Source organism: Antedon bifida, chromosome 10 (assembly GCF_963402885.1).
Source record: "Antedon bifida chromosome 10, ecAntBifi1.1, whole genome shotgun sequence".
NCBI lineage: Eukaryota > Metazoa > Echinodermata > Crinoidea > Comatulida > Antedonidae > Antedon > Antedon bifida.
Genome location: NC_136235.1, coordinates 7,156,402 through 7,180,448, shown reverse-complemented (window position 1 = coordinate 7,180,448; position 24,047 = coordinate 7,156,402). Strand labels below are relative to the sequence as shown.

Sequence of the window (24,047 nt, the reverse complement as noted above, 5' to 3'; positions counted from 1 at the left end):
ATTTTATTCGTAGCGTCTACAATATAGACATTATACCCATAATATAGTTGATACTTAGATTATATTCGCACTAGATACGTGCACTTTAATTTTGACAGCCACAATGAAAGTTTATATCACTTAATTGTTCGATGTGCAGAATAATTTATTTTAAGGATTTACCCTCGTTGTCACCTTTATCTGTTCGCTAAGCTTGCGCGCACGTGGATAATCTATTATACCCTATAACAGAAATCCTTGATCCGATTCATCCTCCCATTGTTTGTTAAATGTTGTAGTAAGCACATTATTTATTTAGTCTTTTGTGTTTTAATATTTCTCTTAAAGCTAAACATGTTTGTCTCTTTCAGTATCTTTCATTAACATTATTCAATCAAATGTTTGTATTAAATTAATGACTTTTTTAACAGTTTTAATGTTTATCTCACATCAACACATTTTTTTAAAAACATGATAGAGCATGACGAAGCAAAATGTTAAAGATGTATTGTCCCTTTGTCAAATTCCAAAAAAAATTAAAAATAAAAAATTTCGAAAAAAAGTGGGTCATTTTGAAGTATCATAATAGTTATTAACTTTCACCAAAAATTAGTCGAAAAAAAAATCATTTAACTGAAATACAGACGTTTTTTGGTTTAAAAGATAACTTTGACTTCCAGTCAAAGTTTTTGATCAAAACATATCTCATAATACAACGCGCTTATTTGGCTACTCTGTATGCATACTCATAAAACTTCCTCGCGATCTGTGTGAAAACACCTTCTCAACCGTGAAGAATTGTAAACAATCCTAATCAGCATCATGCATAATGTATACTCATGGTTTGAAATCTTTGTTTACTTTAGCTCGCGACGATTTTCCAGACGAAATATTATCAAATTAATTTAGCTTTTAATTACGTAAAATTGTTGTTTTTGACTCGAATTTCGAATAACTTTAATATTACTTTGATATGGCCAATTTAAATGTTTTTGTGTTTCAAGGGACAATACATCTTTAACCCTAATTAGGCCTAACGTGCTCAATTTATGGAAGTTGTAACTTTTATTTTGAACATTCACATATATGATATGTTGGATGCAATAATACCTTCTTTGCATAAATACATCACTGAGAAATTTATATGTGAATGCTTTCCCATGCTAAACTATGATGATACTAGTATTTAACTTATATTTTTAAATAGTTAAAGTCCGTTTATAACATATGACAAGACTACCAAAAGCCATAACCATGTTTTTGAAAATGAATTATGGCAAAGCACAGGAGCAATATCCAACCACAGTCTCTGAAAAAAAAGATACAATTTTGTAAATACAAACCAAATTTAACAGTCTAATAGTGATAAGCCTACTACTCTTTCAAATTACCTGTCTCACAGGTTGGACCCGAAAACCCCGGAAGGCATTTACAGACGTGTTTACTATCCTCAGCAGCACAAGTACCACCATTCAAGCATCCAGTACCACATTCATCAATTTCTGCAAGACGTTTAATAAAGAAAATGTACTAGTATTTTTTTTTTTAGTTTTAATACGTTTTACACTAGAAATGTACTAGTGTATTCGAATTCAATACACACTATGAACACTTATATTCTATAACAATGCGTTGAGAAAATTACTTCAGCCTGGATATTTTAAGTAAATCCTTTTTAGCTAATAGCCCAGTCAACATTGTAATGAATTGGAATTTTTTTCTATATATTCCAAAACAAAATATTTTTTTTACATATTTGTTTATGTTTCGGGTGATATAAGATAAACTCACTGATGGACGGGGGATGTTTATTTCAGAAAAAGTGGAACTTTGATGCCGCCTTGCACAAATTGCAACCGTTATGTGAGTTAACGCAAGCAGTTTCGTTGATTACATTAACTAAAGTAATATCCTGGTATGGTAATATTAATAAATGTTACTCTTTGAAGAAAGACTCGTTGAATTTCCAAATGCAATACAGTGATAAATAGTAGTTTTCTTTTGATTGAGGGATTAAGTCGAGGTTATGCTATGAATAAACATTACTTCACTTATTCCATTTCATTAAAAAAAAATATAAAGAAATGTACTGTGAACCTTACATCCACTTCCTGCCTCTATACATGTTGTATACTTTTTTAATATATAATTTATTTTGTGTACTTAAAAACAGAGGAATATCATTTTGTCTTCGTTTGTTTAATTTTAAAACAACATTTTTCAGTTCTGCGGTGTGACGTCACAACGACAGATGGCGCTGCATGGTTGCTAGCCAACCAAAAAATGCGTTCAACGCTACTAAGTTGATAAACTGTATAGATCTGTATTTCTATAAAATTATGCATCTTAGCTTGATATTTTCACGCTGCTGCTCTAGCCCGCTACGTCACAAGAGATGATGTAATCCGAAATAAAGCAAGCAGCAGTTTTAGAACTGAGAGACTGACAATTTTGCGAAAATGGAAACTCCACTATCATTTATAGGTCCCAGCTGCTAGACCCAAAAAATGTCTGGGAAAAGAGTCTAACGGTTGAATGACAAATCCCAAAGCATTTCTGGTATTTATGAGTCCCATGATATTATATAATACTGTAAATCAAAACAGTCCATGAAAGTTTTTGTTTGTACCATGAAACTATAATTATAGATCCATGTTTGTACAAAAGTGACAGAAATTGAGTCTGTATTTCATATCAAAGTTATTCACTTCTGTAACAAAAAATTAATATTTATTCACATATAAAAAGAGAAAAGAAACGTTTAATTATAACTCAAAAACCATTTTCTGACAGACAATTTAAGTATTTTTTGCTTTAAATTACATTTTTTCAGGTAAAATAACTATTATGTGACAATAAAATGGCACATTCAAAAGCAAATTTGAAATAAAAAATATTTTTCAGAGGGACAATATATCTTTAAAACTGTTACGTCAATAAGCGAGCAGCGTTTTTTGTAAGAAATATTTCTTGTTTAACTTAAAACTGTAGTTGAAGAATAAACAGATTATTAAAAACAAATATTTAGTGATCTTTTGAAATGTGATACTAAATTTAAACCAATCAGATAGTAAGGATTTTGTTACAACTTTGGATGCAGTGTTTTATTACTTACCAATGACTGTAACTGAAAATTCACAAAATCCTGTATTACTAGCAGTATCAGTAGCATAGCAAGTGACAACAGTTGAACCAATATTGAATGATGAACCAGAAAGTGGATTACAAGCAGCTGATAGACCAGTATCAACATTGTCATTGACTGTGGGGTCATCCCAGGTCACTGTAGCTTGGTTTGATGTTGATATACTGCTAATAATGTTTCCAGAACATTCAACATTTGGTCTTTCTTCATCTATAAAAACTGTAATATTTCAATTATATCATGTATTAAAATATAAAAGACAATAAAAATATAATAAATAAATTTAAAAAAGGACATAAAAATCAAGCATATTTAAAGAATATTATACAATACTCGAGTAAAATAATGAAATTTTACTGGATGATTGTGTCATTGTGATCTGTATGTTTGTTTTTATTGAAAATTATTAAGTTTTAAAATGACTACTTCAATAAGCCTATTCCAAACCATTCCAACCACACAGCGCCACCTACCGTCGTGACGTCAGCACCGCAGAACTCTATAGGCGCACAAGATGAAAGATTATTTTATGTCGCACAGGGCGGTGTTAAGTCGTACCAATTGAAGTCTTTCAGAAATATGACATGGTTAATAACTTAATATAGGTACTGTAGGCATAGTGTATCATCATACAATAATTAAAGAAGCTATTTGTGTTTTGTGTGGAAAGGATCTACTTATCGAAATGAACCGTGTATTAATAACTTGATTTGTTGAGCATTGATTGTTTAAAAACATTATTGATAATGTTGTACTTACCGTCATCACAATTAAGCCCAAAGCATGTGCCTTCTATGCACTTGCCAGTCACTCGGTGACATTCACATTCCTTAGTACATTCGATTTCACAGTTTTCCCCATAAAAGTTTTGTTGACATTCTACAATAAATGAAATCAATCATAGTATACCCAAATAATGAATTTTTATTTATTCAATGGTGAGAATTCATCGAATGAAATATTCTCTCCATTCAACGAATACAAAACATGCATTGTCTGTTTTATAACACGCCTTCCTTTATTCAATTTATCAATCGTAAACATTGAAAATGCTAGGCTGGGAAGCTAGGGACTGCCATTAAAATAGGCAGTGATCCAACTTTAGACGCGGAGTAAAACAGTTATAGAAAGCGCGCACAACAAGTTGATGTCCGAACGCAATCATTCAACAACGTCGCGTGGCAAACATTCTCAAAACGTTTACAGAAAGATGAACGTGCATTAGATCCCGTTAATTATCACCATATCACTTTTTCGTTAGATGGGATAATTCCAAATGACACGTGATGCTTAATTGATGTAGTTCTAATCAATAAGCGTATATAAAGTTGCACATGTATCAATTGTAGATTTATAGCAGTATCAATTAATTTTCTAAAGATACAATTTAATGTTACTTTGACAATTGGATCCCGTCCATGGGTGCGCACATGACGAGTCTTGTGTGTCAGTGCATTTTCCTGTATATCGATCACAACCACCTTGTTTACAATGACATGTTTGAACACAGTCTGCACCAAATGTACCCGATGAACACTCTGTGTAAAATGAACGATAAGAAAAAAACATTAATAGGCTAAATAAAACATGTTATAAAGACTACATAAATCACAAACTCAAATTTATGTTAAAATGGTACAGTTTCAATTAAGTAAAACTAACAACGAACTATTGATTATTAACAGATAATTATATTGCACCCTTAAAAAACTATCTTTTTAACATTCATTTTTGTTAAATATATTACAGTATTTATAATGTCACATAATAGTTTTTCACATTTACCAATATTTACATAAGAATAACTTTAATTTAGAGGGAAAAAATTTCTATCAGAAAATATTTTTTATTGTGTTAAATTTAACTTAAATGTTGTCTTTTTAGAAACTAAATCATTTGTGTTTGTTTTTTCTATGGAAGTGAATAACTTTATTAAAATACCTATATTCAAAGTACATAAAGCAATAGTAAAAAATATTAAAAAAATATTAAATATATAATATTACAAACATCAGTTTGTGTATTATTACTTCTACTCTACATTTTGTTTACCTGTATTGCATTTTAAGCCTTTGTAGCCGGTAACACAGCTACATCCATATGGATCAGGTAGGCAGAACTGATAGAATCTACATGAAACAAGATTACCTTGGCTGCTACATCGATTCTCACAATCCCAACCATGTCTATTGCCGTTACATTCTAAATAACAAACATATTGAAAATCATGCGAATTAATTGATGAACATTAATTACTTTATTATTATAATAACTAAAGTTTGACTTTAATAATAGTATCTTCTTCAAACAACTGAATATTGTTTCAAACCGGATATGAAAAACTATTAGTGTTTGATATGGAACAACGATACTAGATGAAAATGCACAATCAATTGGCATTTTCACATTACATAATTAACAAACAAATAATACCTTAGTATATATATTTGTTTAGATTTTAATTTATATTAAATTTGTGTTTTTTTCCTATTTTAAGTATTCTGCAGTTCTCACCAGTTTCACATGTAGATCCCCTAAATCCAGGTGCGCAGATACATAATCCTGCTTTATCATCACATACGCCTCCATTATAGCAGAATTCACAGTCACCAGTGCAGTTAGGTGGACCCCATCTGTGACGTGGACACTCTGAATAAATTAAATACAAATTAATAATCGATACAAAAGATGAAAGGTTAACAGTAATATTACAGTATATCTGAACCTCCTTTGTCATGCGGTTTATTCATTGTATTTAGGTTAGGTTGGCTTTGTTTACTTCCTGTTTTCAAAAGATTTCACAATACTGTTTTGTCGTCGTTTAAAATGGCAATCATAGCTTTATGTTACATCTTTTCCTTCCAAGGTTACATAATTTACCTCGTACAATTAACTTGATAAACGAGTGCCTACGATCTTCCCGGTTACCATCCTCATACATCTCGTAAACCCTAGCGTCACTGGTCGCCACTGAGCCAAATGTAACGTTTTTTTCTGCTCCAATCTTAAATACAGAAGAACCATCTTTCCTCCACGCTAGAGAATTGCTTAATAAAGTATTGAACGTAATTGTAACATTATCTCCTTCATTTACAGTTACTGTGTTTTTAGAATTTCCAGGCGTTATTAAGGCTGTTTTGACAAAAAAAGAAGAGGATAAAATGTAAATCATTATAAAATATTTATTTTGAAAATGAAAGTATCTTATCTATTCAAGACAAAATTAATAAAATAGCAAATATGATGCTAAAAATAGATGTTATGGAACGGGTATCCTTGTTCATAATGTCAATATGCTCTTTTGTCTACGTGTGTATGTAAGACGCTTCAATTTATACATGTATACAAATATTCAGTCTTTGGAATGTGAAATACATGTCTTTGGAACTATATAGACATAGGCATAAGGAGTATATATGTAAGTTGTTCATGTAATTAATTTCAGAAGTATTTTTCCTGATAACATCTCATTATATGCTTTATTTAAGTTACACCACGTGTTTACAAAAAATATGTGTAACCTATAATGGAAAAATACCAGATGATTTGTATTGAATATTTTCAGCGTTAGTTAGTGAGGACAAATTATCATTATAAATAATATGTTCTATCTTGTTAATATTGTTTAATTATTATCATAGTTCCAAGCATAAACAAGTTGCTGTTACGTATCTGTAAATTCCACGAGGGGCAAACAATTTGATTATGGAAATCATATAATATAATAGGTTATAATAATTCATTAGCATTGTTAGTTTAACATTGTCTTGATACATTAAACATTATATATCATTGTGGGAGATTGTGAGAAATCAATACATGTGGTGGTTCACAACAAGTAATACAAATATTAATTATATTGATAGTGATGGTGATGATGGTGATAGTGATGGTGATGATGATAATGATGATAATAATAATACTTTAAAAAAAATATAAGTGCATTATATATTAATGATTATATCATGACCTTACCATCATCTCTTATTCTTGTAGTTTGTACGACAGTGGTGACGCCATTGTTCACTATCTTACAATAGTATACTCCCATACCTACATTATTTGCAACATACCTTCCAGACTTTTCATCGGCCGGTACGTTCCACGATATTTCATATAGTTGTTCGTCATTCGCTACTCCAAATGATCTACCGTAACTCAAGCTATAACCAGTGAATATGGAAGGAATGTAGCATTGATAATTCACATTATTGTTGCCTTGTGGATATAAATTCAAAACGGTTATATAACCACCATTTCCTAGAAGAAAAAAACCCTTTGTCACAAAATCAAATATACGAACATTATTCATTAATAAATAATATAATTATATCATTTTTTCGTTCGTTTAATTAGTTATTCTAACTCAGGTTATGCTGTTGCTATTTTACTATACATATAACATTAAAACATTATCTCTGAGTTAAATAAGCCAGTGTGCATACATTTCTGGATAGTATTTAAGTTTATTATTAGTGACTTAAACAATCTAACACCCTTATAATAATATAACGGGTAGGTATACAGTTTGTTGGCTCTTTTTTTTTTATTACATTAAGAAAGTTTTTAAAGTTTTATATACGAACTATTAGACATATATAAAAAGTTAAAACATACACGAGAATTATGAGAAAATGGAGAATTATATTGGATAACCGTGGCCTTGGGACATAAACTTTGTTTATTACTCTTAGGTAGGCTTCTTTCAAGATGGGCTTTTTTAAAGATCACTTTGCAAACTAAAGATGAGGAGGGGGGAGTTATTTTTTAAATGAATTCTGTTCATTTTTTTGTGATCAAAAATACCATTTTAAACTTTAAAATAAATGTATAATATAAACTCAATCATACATTACATCTGCATCACAAGTTATCTGGCATTAACTTACCTTGATAATAGTCAAATATAGAAAAGAAATCCATACTATCTTGAAAAAAAGCCCAATGGGCCTGATTTCGATATGGTCTTCTTTTCGAGATTACATTTTAAAAAAAGGAAGGATTAGCCTATATTGGATAACAATGGAATAAATGGGTATATGAAGATTATTTATTTACAACTAAAAAATATTAATATTGATTGGTTTGTATTAATCATGTTAAGCTGATTAGATGAATAAACAAAAGTGGTGATTCAATGGTTCCAATCAACGGTCGTTAGAATTTTTTTTCATGACAGTGTGGTACGATATGTTGTAAAACAAGTAGGCCTAATTTAGTTTTTTTTTGTATTCATTGAATACATTTTCATTTTACTGTTCAAATAAACTGAGCTGCTTCGATAAGCATTATAAATAATTCATTCATTCATCTTTTTATTTCGGGATACCATGATGACATAATTATATCCATTAATAAACTCATAAACGTAGATTAGTTCATAATGTCCCACGTTGTTTCAGGTACAATGGACAAGTTATAAAATGTTATCTTCTCTCTAATTACCTCAGTTCAAAATTAAATTACCGACATTCCAAATTCTTTAAAAAATGAAATACCATGTGGCTTTTTAAAAGTATATCCAATCAATTTTGTTAACGTTATATCAAGCCATAGCGGGCGCTATTATAAATAAAAAGAAATTGGCGTCATGAATTTGTCATGTCGTACCATGATTCCTGTATTGATTTTCTCGAAATGAGGGAGATGCTGGGATGAAGGAGATTATTATGATTAATTCTGTTTATTAAGAATAGTAATTCTGACTATACAACATTAATTATGTTCTTTTAAAAAGACATAATTGATTAATTTTTTTTGTTGGGGTTTGGATTAGAAAGGAAAGAATTGTTTTGCCAAACGTGATTATTAAATTTACTTTTTACGTTTATATTGCGAGTTGTACAGTTGTGGCTATTTACCATTGTTTACCGGTGGTTAACAGAAATTACATGTCCGAAATAGCCGTAGTTGCGGCTGTGTGACAAACACAAGATGTTGAGAGGTCTGAATTACAACTGCATATTATTTTTAAATTTTTGAAATGCAAAAAAAATACTATTTGCAATTCACTTTATGAAGTATGTAGTGAAAATAACTAATATTGTAATATCAATCAGGTGTCATTCCACAAGTTTTATAGTTTATCATATAGTTCATAACATAAAATGGATGTTTGCATCTTTCTCAAAAGTATGTTTAAACTGTGACTTACCAAGACAAATAATGGCTTGAAGGAATATTATAACTGCAGCAATCATACTTTCTGAAATATATTTAAAAAAACAAACATTAAAGACAGATTCATTTATTTGTATTTCTATGAGTTATTAATATTCATATATTTCATTGTAACACAATAATTATATGTTTATCATAATACTCTAGTAGCTGGATCAACTTTCGTGTGCACTTTGAGGTCCATCGAATTTGACTTCAGAAATTGGTTTAGGATGGTCAAACAATCATTTTTGGCTTGGTTACACATTTTGAAAATGTGGCGAAAGGTCAAAAGACCAGGGTGAAAGGTTATAATACCAAACACTAATAGGTCCTTAAATCTCGACAACCACTGGTCACAGCAAGGTAATTTTGGTCTCAAATTGATCATAAGGTATACATTTATATTCGGTCTAATGGGACATTTTAGTAAAAAATGACCGGAAATGCCATTTCTGACCTTTGACCCACTACCCAGGGCATGTATGTATCTCCGTGACTACTGGTCGTAGACACTTAAATTATGTTTTAAATTGTTCGCAATATACATTTTATTATTTGTTGCACATTTTGAAAAATGTTACAAGAGGTCAAAGGGTCAGGGTCAAGGGTTATATGAACAAACACAAATTGTATCTCGGCAACCACTGGTCGCAGAAAGTCAATTTTAGTCTCAAAATGTTGAGAAGGCATGCATTCATTCAAGTACTGGTCGTAGAAACTTAAATTTGGTATCAAATTGTTGGAAATATACATATTTACATTCATTCTAACAGAAGATTTGGTGAAAAGATGATCAGAAATACTATTAATTACTAATGTTTCAAACAAAAAACATACCTCTACACAACATATTCTTTTATTTCGTTTATTTATTTTGTTGGTGTAATATAGTAACATGTATAATCAAATAAATACACCCTAGATATAAAAAAATACAACACAATTAATATCGTAATAAGAATAGCTGGATTAAACCTCCTTCATCTGGGTCCAAATACAATCATGATATTGAAAAGGTATCGGAGACAACTATATAGACCAATTCATTCTCATCATTCTGTATGACACTGTTGTATAATATTTTTGAATGTCACCGACAAATTATACATATACACGTCTGTTCCCAGTGTACATAATAAAACAATATATATTTCTGGAGATTTATTATCAATACCACTAGTTTTTTTACTTTTTAAGTACTAAATGCATTGACAATAAAAGAATCAGAAGTGTATTTTAAAATCATGTTATAATGATAAAATCATACTACAACACACTACAGTACACAAGTGTGTTTTCAGGAAAGCTGGACATATTGTACAATAGTAATGAAACTATGTATTGGTATTATATGCAAAAGACAGTGTTGATTGTTGACAAACTGTAGTCACAAACAAACAGACAATAGAATGAAGATCCATATAAACAATTCTGTAATCGTGTCTCGTATAGTGTCTCAGGATAATGATGAGTCATTGTTTCATATCATTATACTGGCACCTGCAGAGGATTCGTTAAAATGGAGCCTGTGACAGTGTCACTTTATTCTAAAAGAGGAAAATGCATTATGTAAAGTACCTTTTATCAGTGAGAAACGACATATATATCATTATTAAAATTAGAGTAGTATAAAAATAAACTAACAAACAAGGCCATATATATGACTGTAGTCGCGTGCTCAAATTTGAATTAGTGTTTACCGACCAACCGAGTGAGCTGTAGAGTTGTGTTGCACGCGACTAATACTTGTATCACAACACATTTCAATGACTACCATAATCTACAATTTACCAAGCATTTTGTATCACTTTTTTATATTAATTGTGCTGTATTCTTTTTTATATCTGCTGTAGGTAGTATTTATTTGATTACACATGTTACTATATTACACCAACAAAAACAAAAAAATAAATGCTCCCCTAAAAACCGTTCTGAACAATAAATTCCCGGGCGTTTAAATTAGGATGGATTCGGTAAGTTACTTCTAGCATTCTGAAAAGAATTCTGTTAGGCTCGACGTTTCTATCAAAATGTTTGATCATCCTCGGGGATAAACAATACTTTCTAGCATTATTATAAGCAAAAATGCAATTACAAACAGTAAAGGATTTCTTTTAAATCCTATAATGAAACAATTTAAAGCATAACATTTCTGTCCACGGATAAGTTGTGTAGAGATATGTTTATTGTTTGAAACAATAACATTAATAATTAATAGTATTTCTGGTCATCTTTTAACCAAATTTTCTATTAGAATAAATGTAAATATGTATATTTCGAACAATTTGATACCACATTTAAGTTTCTACGACCAGTACTTACAGAGATATGAGGATGCCCTGGTATGTGGGTTAAAGGTCAGAAAGGGCATTTCTGATCCTTTTTGACTAAAATGCCCCATTAGACTGAATATGAATGCATTCCTTCTGAACATTTTGAGACCAATATTGACTTGCTGCGACCAGTGGTTGCCGAGATACAAGTAGCTATTTATATTTGTTCATATAACCTTTGACCCTGACCTTTTGTAACATTTTTCAAAATGTGTAACAAATAACAAAATGTATATTTCGAACAATATAAGACCAAATTCAAGTGTCTACGACCAGTAGTTACGGAGATACATGATGCCCTGGGTTGTAGGTCAAAGGTCAGAAATGGCATTTCCGATAATTTTTGACTAAAATGTCCCATTAGACTGAATATAAATATATACTTTCTGATCAATCTGAGAAAATTACCTTGCTGTGACCAGTGGTTGTCGAGATTTAAGGACATGTTGGTGTTTGGTATTATAACCTTTCACCCTGACCTTTTGACCTTTCGCTACATTTTCAAAATGTGTAACCAAGCCAAAATTGATTGTTTGACCACCCTAAACCAATTTCTGAAGTCAAATTCTCTGGACCTCAAAGTGCATACGAAAGTTGATCTAGCCACTAGAGTATAAGTATATACGTTTTAACCTATGATTACTTATTCTCATTTGCCATAAAAAATTCTAGAACCAGAAATTAAAATTACACTAATGTAATGACCAATCACAATCATGTAAGCACTTCTCTATTATACTTACCTAGTCACAGGTAGACATAAACGTACATTTACGACAAGGAATGAACCGGTTTAATGTCTTTAAAGTAGTATATGAATGCATTGTTTTTAGTCGCGTGGACGCGACTCTATAGTTCACTATGTCGGTCGGTCGGTCGGTCGGTCGGTCTGTCTGTCTGTCTGTCTGTCTGTCGGTCTGTCTGTCGGTCTGTCTGTCGGTCTGTCTGTCGGTCTGTCTATCGGTCCGGTATCACTATGCATAGCACGCGACTTAATGGCTGTTGGCCTTGTTTTACAAAACGTTAACACTTGCAGTCAAGAAAGTGCCTTTAAGTTTCCTATAGGCTAGTCAATCTAGCATTTTGAGTGAAACAAATTGCAAACAGAGATTTTTTTTTTTTAAATGGTTACATATGATAAGGTGATTATTTTTTTAGCATCACACCTCTGACACTCATCCCGAAGGTATGCAAATTAGCTTAAATATGCAAATTAGGGTGAAATTACAGGGTTACCATATCTTCAAAACTACTAATCCTAGAGAGTTCGTTTTTGCACAGTCTGGTTCAGAATATATATATTTATATTTGCTCTAATGAGACATTTTACAAAAAAATGACCGGAAGTACCAGATTTTGACCCTTGACCCCATTTCTCAATATTTACATAAATATGTGATTAAAATGTCTGTAGAGACTTTTTTTTGGACTCAATGACTTGGATATTGTTTTTCAATACCCACCATAGAACTGTATTATAATTCCCAAAATCACACCTTCGTCACGCACCTCGAAAGTATGCAAATTAGTAGTACAAGTAATATTAAATATGCAAATTAGGGTTTGAAATTACAGCGTTGCCATATCTCGAAAACCGCTAATGCTAGAGTGTTGATTTTTTCACTAAAATATTTAAAATATGTATATTTATATTTGCTCCAATGAAACATTTTACAAAAAATTGACCGGAAGTATGACATTTGACCCTCGATCCCATTTCTCAATATTGCATATATAATGAAACTAAAATGTCTGTAGAGACTTTGTTTTGCCCTCAAATGACTCAGATACAGGTTTATAATAGCCAACATAGAACTGTTTAGTAAATCTCAAAATCACACCTGTATCACTCACCTCCAAAGTATGCAAATTATTAGTACAAGTTACATAAAATATGCAAATTAGGGGGTGAAATTACAGGTTCCTATATATCGAAAACTACTAAGGCTAGAGAGTTGATTTTTTCAATAACTTGTTCAAAATGTACATATTTATATTCGCTCTAATAAAACATTTTACGAAAAAATGACCGGAAATACAACAATTGACCCTTGACCCTATTTATCAATGTTTGTATACATAATGCGACTAAAATGTCTGTAGATAATTTTTTTTGACTCAAATGACTCGGATACAGTTTTCCTATCGTCAGCATAGGACCGCTTTGTAATTCCCAACATCACAATTTTGTCACACACCTTGAAAGTATGCAAATTATTAGTACAAGTTACATGAAATATGCAAATTAGGGGTGAAATTACAGTCTTCCCATATCTCGAAAACCATTAATGCTAGAGAGTTGATTTGAATTCAGAGTTGATTCAGAATGTACATATTTATATTCGCTCTAATGAAACATTTTACGCAAAAATTGTCGGAATTATGACATTTGACCCTCAAATCTATTTCTCAATATTTTCATATAATGCAACTAAAATGTCTGTACAGACTTTGTTTTGGCCTCAAATGACGTAGATACAGGTTTTCTATAGCCAGCATAGAACTGTTTAGTAATTCTCAAAATCACACCTCTGTAATACTTCGCTTGAAAGTATGCAAATTAATAGTACAAGAAAGTTGCCATATCTCTATCGGTCATTAGCGTTTTCGACATACATAAGGCAATTCACTATAATTTGCGTATTTCATATAGCTTGTACTACTAATTTGCATACTTTCGGGGTGCTTGACTTATACTGGCTATATAAAACCTGTATCCGAGTCATTTGAGGCCAAAACAAAGTCTGTACATACATTTTAGTTGCATTATATGCAAATATTGAGAAATAATAATAATAATTATAATATTAATATCCTGGATGGTTCTAGGACACCTACCCCCTAGACAGTTACCCCTCGGATGTTTACCACCCGGACAACTACCCCCTTAGGACAACTATCCCCTGGACAACTACTCCCCGGACAACTATCCCCCTTAGGACAACTATCCCCCTTAGGACAACTACCCCCTTAGGATAACAACCCCGCGGACAAATACCCCCGGACAACTACCCCCTTAGGACAACTACCCCCTTAGGATAACTACCCCCGGTCAACTACCTATTATACACTGTTGCAGAGTCAGGTTGTTCCTAGGGGGTAATTGTCCGGGGGGTAGTTGTCCAGGGGGTAGTTGTCCTAAGGGGGTTGTTGTCCTAAGGGGATAGTTGTCCGGGGGATAGTTGTCCGGGGGGTATTTGTCCTAAAGGGGTAGTTGTCCTAAAGGGGTAGTTGTCCTAAGGGGGTTGTTGTCCTAAGGGGATAGTTGTCCGGGGGATAGTTGTCCGGGGGGTATTTGTCCTAAAGGGGTAGTTGTCCTAAAGGGGTAGTTGTCCTAAGGGGGTAGTTGTCCAGGTGGTGGTTGTCCGGGGGGTAGTTTTCCGGGGGGTAAATGTCCAGGGGGTGAATATCCGGATACGTCCTGGATTTATATAGCGCCTAATGTTGTGAAACCTCTAAGCGCTGTACATAAACTAATACGAAAAAAGGGAATTCCAACCATGCCAAAAAAAACCCAAACCGAAGTATAGAGATACGCCTTCGTCGCTGAGATATGGGAAGACTGTAATTTATTTATTTATTTATTCACCCCCTTATTTGCATATTTCATGTAATTTGTACTACTAATTAGCATAATTTTGAGGTGCATGACGAAGGCGTGATTTTTGAATTACAAAGCGGTCCTATGCTGACTATAGGAAACATGTATCAGAGTTATTTGAGTCCAAAACAAAGTCTCTACAGACATTTTAGTCGCATTATGTATGCAAACATTGATAAATGGGGTCGAGGGTCAATTGTTGTATTTCCGGTCATTTTTTCGTAAAATGTTTTATTAGAGCGAATATAAATATGTACATTTTGAACAAGTTATTGAAAAAATCAACTCTCTAGCCTTAGTAGTTTTCGATATATAGGAACCTGTAATTTCACCCCCTAATTTGCATATTTTATGTAACTTGTACTAATAATTTGCATACTTTGGAGGTGAGTGATACAGGTGTGATTTTGAGATTTACTAAACAGTTCTATGTTGGCTATTATAAACCTGTATCTGAGTCATTTGAGGGCAAAACAAAGTCTCTACAGACATTTTAGTTTCATTATACTGTATATGCAATATTGAAAAATGGGGTCGAGGGTCAAATGTCATACTTCCGGTCAATTTTTTGTAAAATGTTTCATTGGAGCAAATAGAAATATGTACATTCTGAATACGGCTGTGAAAAAATCAACTCTCTAGCATTAGTGGTTTTCGAGATATAGGACAACTGTAATTTTTTTCCCTTATTTGCATATTTTATTTAAATTGTACTACTAATTTGCATACTTTCGAGGTGTGTGACAAAGGTGTAATTTTGGGAATTACAAAGTGGTCCTATGCTGGCTATTAGGAACCTATGTCTGGGTCATTTGAGGGCAAAATAAAGTCTCTACAGACATTTTAGTCACATTGTATATGCAAACATTGAGAAATGGGGTCGAAGGTCAAATGTTGTACTTCCGGTCATTTTATCGTAAAATGTTGCATTAGAGTAAATATAAATATATACATTTTGAATAAATCAGTGAAACAATCAACTCTCTCGGACTAGTAGTTTTTGAGATATGGTTACCCTGTAATTTCACCCTAATTTGCATATTTAAGCTAATTTGCATACCTTCGGGATGAGTGACAGAGGTGTGGTGCTCAAATTTTCATCTCCTCATCATATATGACCATTTAAAAAAAAAAAATCTCTGTTTGCAATTTGTTTCACTTTGAGCTGTTTTTTTTGCTAGATTGACTAGCCTACTAATGCTTAAAGTCTTTATGTCAGTGCTATACTATTGAATACTTACTCAAAGAAGCAAATCAAACAAGCCTGTTGTATATCAACTAACCAAAATGGAATAAGGAAGTACTTACAAATAATATTAGTTGCAAAGTTGCTCTGACATAAATATTCTTACTTTAATGAATATTATGCAGCAGCCAAAACTAAACCATCGGTTAATTTTTTTAACCAATAAAGTACGCATGATCAGTTATTAACAAAACAACCAGATACCCAATCACAGCGCAAAAATTTGTCCTCCAGGTCAAAGGTTAAAAATTATCGCATTTATCCAATAATTACCTGATTTGAATGAGATCATTATCGCTTAATTTTTCTCGAGTGGAATCTGTTAAATCCCGTTTCCACAGGCAATTTATCGGTTAATTATCGGTTAATTTTTATCGGTTATAATTTTTGACTGCGGCAACACGGCCTTAGAAATGTATATTTACTACAGTACCAAAATACTAATGGTAAGAAGGAATGTTCAATTAACATTTAAATTCAAAATATTTGGTTATTTATCTATATATACTACTACCACACAACAAGCTAATTACAATATAGGGAACTGCTTTTAACCATAATTATATTATTTCATTTTTTATTTGAACATGATTCAGGTTTTTTTCCTTCTTACAGTATTTAATATTTAAATATAGCTCATTTCAATATATCACTATTCAAATCTTCACATAATTTTACAAATTACCTAACCAGAGAAGAGTGAAATTTAACTCTTCCATGACCTAACTACTGTGCATAAAAATATAATTGTATAACCACTATATTTGCACTATAATTAAAGATGTATTGTCCCCCAAAAATATAAAAACATGAAGATTTATTAAATCAGACTTTGAATTGTAGTTTTAATAACGTTAATCACTTCAGTAGAAAAAAACTGGGAAAAAACATCGTTTTCACTTATAAAATGAGAAAATAAATGGTTAAATTCAACCAAAAAACCTATTGGCTGGCAGCCAATTTGACTATTTTTCTTTAAATTACAGTTTTTTCAAATAAATACATTTCTTTTCGATCCAATTTTTGGTCAAAATGGATAACTATTATGTGACATTAAAATGGAATATTCAACCAAAAATTTAGAAAAAAATATTTTTCAGGGGGACAATACATCTTTAATAGAAATACTATCTAATTTAAATTGCGTTTGGATAATATTACAATACAGTAGTCACTATAAAGAAATTAATTATTGTACGAATAAAAGAACACTAGAAAATGAGTATGCTATGTAATTGTAAAATAATTCCATTACAATTATCCATGCATGATTTATTTACACGAGACATGTGGCTACGCGCATATCACGTTTTTGTCATGAAAATAAAACATTAAACAGAGTTTAATTTGCCGCACCAGACTGGAACAGGTGTGAAAGAACATTCATTAGTCCGGTCAAACTACGGTTTGACCGAACTAAATTAGAACAGAATTTATTTTTGTTGTACTTCCTAACAGAAAGACCCATCTGAACAACATATCAAAAATGGAGAAAAGGAAGAAAAATTGCTAATTTTCATATAACTAAAATGACCGTTTTCTCCAAATATATATAGCCAAATATCATAATATAATATAATACTTGTTAACTATAGTTATTAAAACCTATGATTTGCAAGAAAATCACTGGAGATGTTTAAAAAATAAATTTTTCAACTTTTAAAAATCCAAGATGGTTTAAAATATAAATTTTTAAAATGGCTGATATTTTTCTTATCCTTTATAAAACACCAAATCAAGTCTTTCAAAATATTAAACGTATACATTTTGCTTTTAATAAAAACATTACCAAAATACATTGATGGATAATTTAAATAGGCATATAAATATACTGGAATCTTGAAAATTAAAATTATCAAACTACATTGATGAATTCATTAAATATTCCACAATCTTGACATATAAATTTTTTTATCTTTTTTAGCACAAACAAAAATATGAATTGTACAAGAATTAAGATAATTGTTATTAAATAAAATGCTTTTAAATGATATTAGTAAAAAGTTTACAGGTCTACAGTAGATAAAAATGTGATTAAAACAAGATCAAAGCAGAGAGTTGTTGATCAAAGATTGAATGCAATAAATAGCCAAATCACAATGTATTAAGTGGAATCTGTACAGGTGCCGGTTGACGCACTTTGCACTTAAACATATAAGCAATTGTGTAAAGATACGGATTGACTGAGGAGTTGATGGGGATGATGAATGTCGCCGCCCAAACATATATTTCATCAGGAATCGTCATCCAACCCGTCTCGGAACCAATTGCCATTACTATAATCGGAGCCCAGCAACAGAAATCAGTGAAAACTATCAAGCCAATTTTTCTCGCCATTTTCAACTGTTTTTTCCTCCTCTGTTCACTATTGACAGTGGCCCCCGATCTCTTCACTGACAAGAAAATTGTCAGATAACTAAGTACAATTACAAGAAAGCCGACGCCATTAAAGGCAACAAAAATGGCAACAGCATACTCCCAACCTGGCCACCGACTTCTGGTTAAAGGTAGTGCAAGGCACACACTTTCCTTTCCATAATAATTGTCACCAAAATACGATAAGTTGACAAAGTTTAATTTATTGGCTGTTACTGGAAGAAAACTCAGCACAATCCAGAATAGCCATCCGAAGCTGATAATGATTCGACATTTTGTACGATTGAGGCGTTTTGTACTAAATGGATTAACAATGTTAATAGCTCGATCCACACTCAGCAGCATCAGTGTAAACACTGATAACTGCCCAGAGACTGTAGAAATAGCCCCTGCAAAACTGCAAAGGAAACTGCTCTTCCAATCCTTTGCAGCTTTGGCATACCGTCCACGATAGTGTACATCCGCACTCGCAATGATGATTAAGTAGACTGCCATTAGCAAGTCAGACACGGCAAGATTAGTAATGAGTGTGGTCTGGGCCTTATTAAAATCGTTACTATCATTATCTTTTTTAAACTTTCGTGAAACGATAACAACAACATTCCCAATGACCGAAGATAACCCGATTATCATCATCAACACACGGAGAAGTTCATTTTTTAGCAAGTCTTCACACGATGAAAATGCATCTGAAGGCTCGCAGACATCGATGGCGCCCACAAGGCAACAGAGACTAGAGTATTCTGAGTACCTAAACGAATCAAATATAGCAACATAATAAGTGCCAAGTTATTATTTGTTGTATCTTACAGGAATTTCATTAAATTTTAGGATTTTTTAAATAGATCAGGACCAACATTTCAAAATTTTAAAATTCATGTTTTCTGCATGTCTTTTGCAATACTTTTAAGTTTGCCCTAAGTCTAGTGTAGGCTGGTATGTCGTTTATATGAATGTCGTGTATATTTTTTGTTAAAAGCAAACTTTGACTTTATTTCATATCTTGATAATATAAGGAATGAAAAAAAATATGTTGCCATTTTTTCAAAAGACATTTAAAGGACCAAATTCAAGATGGCCGCCAGCATTCAAATAACCCTATTAAAAATCAGAATATCACCAATAATACAAATTATGAATGTGGAACAAGTCCGTTTTGATGGTATTACTGTACCCATTATACAGTCTTAACTATGTAAAGCGATAATCTGTCGGCCATCTTGGATTTCAAAATGGCCGCCACTAAAAATTAAATTCTTTAAATAATTTTTTTTAAATATGTGTGCATAAATTGTTGTTGGTACACAATGTTCTAAAATTGTCACTTCTCACAGGATTGTCTAAATATAAGGCTGTCTAAAGTTGTCAGTGTTCTCTATATAACAGATATATAATACCCACTATGACTCTTAAATTAACTAATCGTTCAAATTTGGAGTTGCAAAAGTATGGAACAACTTACCAATTTATATCAAATATTCATCAACAATTACGTCTAACTAGAGGGTGGGCTAGGAGTGTAAACGATGGTTCTCGGAATGATAATGACTCGGGTAAAAAGGTTTTAGAAGGACGTTCTCTTTGTACGTTTTCTGTCGGTTACCATTATTGAAAATGCTTGACATTGGAAAAACTAAACCTACTCTGTATCACAGTGTCTTAGATGAATAATAACATTTTAAAGTATAGTGTTTATTGTTTTGTAGGGCCCTTATAGGGCGGAGGCAGAGTTCATTTGAGGGAGATGCTTATTCGAGGGATTTTTTAGTTTTAATAATATCGTAACATTTATAATCAAATGCAATCTTCTAATATATATGAAAAGTGGTAAAAAATAATAACAAATGCTTGGTAAATTGTAGTTAACAGTGTGATGAATTCTATTACAAATAGTATAATTGTGTAGTTGCAAGGTGAACCTGTGAACTCATCGTGAACCCGGAAATTACTTTGACCGCGTACAATTGAAATTGAGTTGAAAATCTACCGATGAAATCAGAAATTTTGTTTTAAAACTCTTTATAATATATTCCTAAGATAGAAATATGGAACAATATCGTAATAGTAAAAACTGTTATTAAATTTACATTTCGCGGTACATCTGAGATAGTTCAGGTAGGTATCCAAGGCAGAGATTTGTTCCAAAGTTTTTCCATTGTGCTCGCCTATGTCAGAATTAACCATAATTTATATATAGAGTCTAAATTACAGATCTCATTTCTTTTCATGAAACTGAAACTTGACAGGAGACAGGACCACAATATAAAACAAGTGCATTTATACCTTATTGTGAATTCCTGTATAAATATGATGTTAAATAATAAATGCGTTATTGCTATGTAATTCAATGTCCTTCAGGGCCATAGTCACCAGTATGGTTGGTAAGTTTTCAACCTGTCAACTTTTGGCAGAAGCTTGAAGGAAATAAAGATACAGCTCATTCACAAGGTTATTCATAGGCAGCATTAACTCCTACTTCTCATCTTCTGCAATCTCAACCGATTTCATTAGATATATACCCCTACAGATAGACCACCATTATACACTGGTTTGATGAGTGCACATGGTTGTGGTATAAAAACTCATGTACTAGGGAAAGACAAAAATGCCTGGTGATGACTCTTGCCTGAGATGAGTGGAGGTGGACAGAGATGACATCAAGAAGCAATTATTATGTCGACCCGGTAAACTACATGACTTTTGGACTGTAGCATTGTGTAAATAGTGTTGAGGCCAGTGCTTTTGTTGAAACTGAACTTGTATTACTTATACAACCAGTGACACAAATATCTTAGATGGAAAACATCTTAGAGATGATATCCCGATTAATGAAGAATGCTGCAATTCGCACAAAGGTGTTTGTTGGCCATGGCATGATGAAATTGGACAGAAAATGTTTGAGGCATTAGTAAAAGTCTTGTAGAAGGCAAACTGTCTATATGGGATACCAAGAAAAAGATGAATATTGGCAAAAAATATATATGACGGTGAATACAGGTGACAAACTTATCAAAGTAAAAGAGGACTCCTATAGAGATTATTTGGCGGTGAAATGAGGTATTGCAGTACTTTTGCCAATTTGTTTCTGAACAAGCTTGTTGGGATCGCAGATCAGTCTGTGGAAGTTTGATGGATACAGTAGTAGAAAACGAAGGAAGGTCAAATTACTGTATCGCATTCAAGATTAGAAATATTTCATTTAAGGACTTTGGCAGAGTTAGTTGTCCTTTAACTGAAGAAGTTTATGAGATGTTTTAATATGAAGAAGTGTACTTTCAATACTATTAATAGACCTCCTGATGGTCAACATTTTGTGTTAATCACCATGTTGTTGTCATAAGCATATCATTTTGTGTATTTCAATCTAATTTTATTTAACTTACACATGTTTTAATAAGAAATTTAACCCATTTTTAAAAAAATGGCGGCCATTTTGAAATTCAAAATGGCCGCCATTTTGTGTTAATCACCAATGTTGTTGTCATAGGCCTGTCATTTTATGTGATTTCAATCAACGTCATAACTTGCACATGTTTTAATAAGAAATTTAATCCATTTTTAAAAAATGGCGGCCATTTTGAAATTCAAAATGTCAGAATACTAATGAATATAGGTTTATAATAATTCTTATATAGCAGAGAACCCATATGAACTTAAAATATTATTCATAAAGGGTGTTACTTTGTCCAATATGGTACATTTATTGGATATTTTACGTATTGGTGGCCATCTTGGATTTGACACCCTTAAGCTTTTTTAAAAAAATGGCAACATATTTTTTTCATTACTTTACATCCTAAAGATACTAAATCAGCTGGAATTTTGCTTTTAACAAAAAAATGACACGAAATTACATAGTGGCCTACATTATTAGCCAACCACTTGGTGTTTTAAGCTTAAATAATATACCTATGAAATGCCATATGTGCCAAATATTTCTCTTTGTATGAATAATAAGTTGAAGTTGTGTATGTAGATCTATCAATACTTACAATTCTTTTAAGCTTGTAAATTGCTGAAAAGTTCTATCTCTGTAAACCTTTAACTTGTTGCCTCTTAACTTTCTAAAAATAAAAAATTCAAACACTAAATTAAACATTGTTAAAGATGTATTGTCCCTTGAAACACAAAAAAATGAAGGTCAAAATATTCTAAATTTAAATTGGCCATATCAAAGTAATATTAAAGTTATTCACTTTAAGTCGAAAATTCGAGCCAAAAGCAACATGTTTACGTAATTAACAGGTAAATTAATTTGATTACATTTCGTCTGGAAAATCGTCGCGAGCGAAAGTAAACAAAGATTTCAAACCACGAGTACGCATTATGCATGATGCTAATTGGGATTGTTTACAACTCGTCACGGTTGAGAAGGTATTTTCACACAGATCGTGAGGAAGTTTTATGATTATGCATACAGAGTAGCCAAACAAGCGCGTTTCATTATGGGGTATGTTTTGATCGAAAACTTTGACTGGAAGTCGGAGTTATTTTTTTAACAAAAAAACGTCTGTATTTCAGTTAAATGATATTTTTTTCGAAAAATTTTTGGTAATAGTTAATAACTATTATGATACTTAAAAATGACCCACCTTTTTCCGAAATCTGTTATTTTTTATTTTTTTGGAATTAGTCAAAGGGACAATACATCTTTAAGAATGTACAAGAATTACCAGAGTTGCCAAAATTATTATTTCAGGTGGTTTTTTGTGTATCAACTTTTTTTTTCTAGAACTCTGTATCTTTCACACTTCCTCCTCTTTCATTCATTACTTACTTAATATATCTATGTTGTATACAGAACATTTCTTATTATAATAATAAATAATAATAATAATAATAGTAATAATAATATAATACTGTACAGAACTAATAATATGTTTATATTCGAGTGTTTAGTTATTGTAGCTTGGTTTTTTTAAAGGTGGTTTTACTTGTTAGTACATGACCATGTCAAAGTAACTAACACTAAATTTCTCCAATTTTAAAAAAATCAATCAATTTCTGCAATATATAACCGTCCTTGTAATAGAGTCGAGCAATTATCAAGTATGTGGATCTATGATTTATGAAATTGGAGAGCACATTAATATAATAGATTTTAGTGGTAAATCACATGTGCATAAACATAATTACTGTTTATTAAAAATAGGCCGAAGAACTTACAAAATCGAAAGTGATGAAACAACAAAAGAAAATGCCTCA

At 31.8% G+C, this 24,047-nt stretch overlaps 1 protein-coding gene across 1 annotated transcript; it reads right to left on the bottom strand.

The window, feature by feature from the left end:
• Window positions 1–1,007: 1,007 nt before the first annotated feature.
• Window positions 1,008–7,192, bottom strand: LOC144853620 (angiopoietin-1 receptor-like). The gene is made up of 8 exons (XM_078711352.1): window positions 7,100–7,192; window positions 6,005–6,256; window positions 5,639–5,773; window positions 5,177–5,326; window positions 4,522–4,662; window positions 3,884–4,003; window positions 1,371–1,481; window positions 1,008–1,288 (listed from the first exon to the last, which is right to left on the bottom strand). Exons 1-8 carry the CDS (start codon window positions 7,173–7,175, stop codon window positions 1,251–1,253), a joined length of 1,023 nt encoding a protein of 340 aa, XP_078567478.1. The 5' UTR covers window positions 7,176–7,192; the 3' UTR covers window positions 1,008–1,250.
• Between the last annotated feature and the right edge of the window lie 16,855 nt (window positions 7,193–24,047).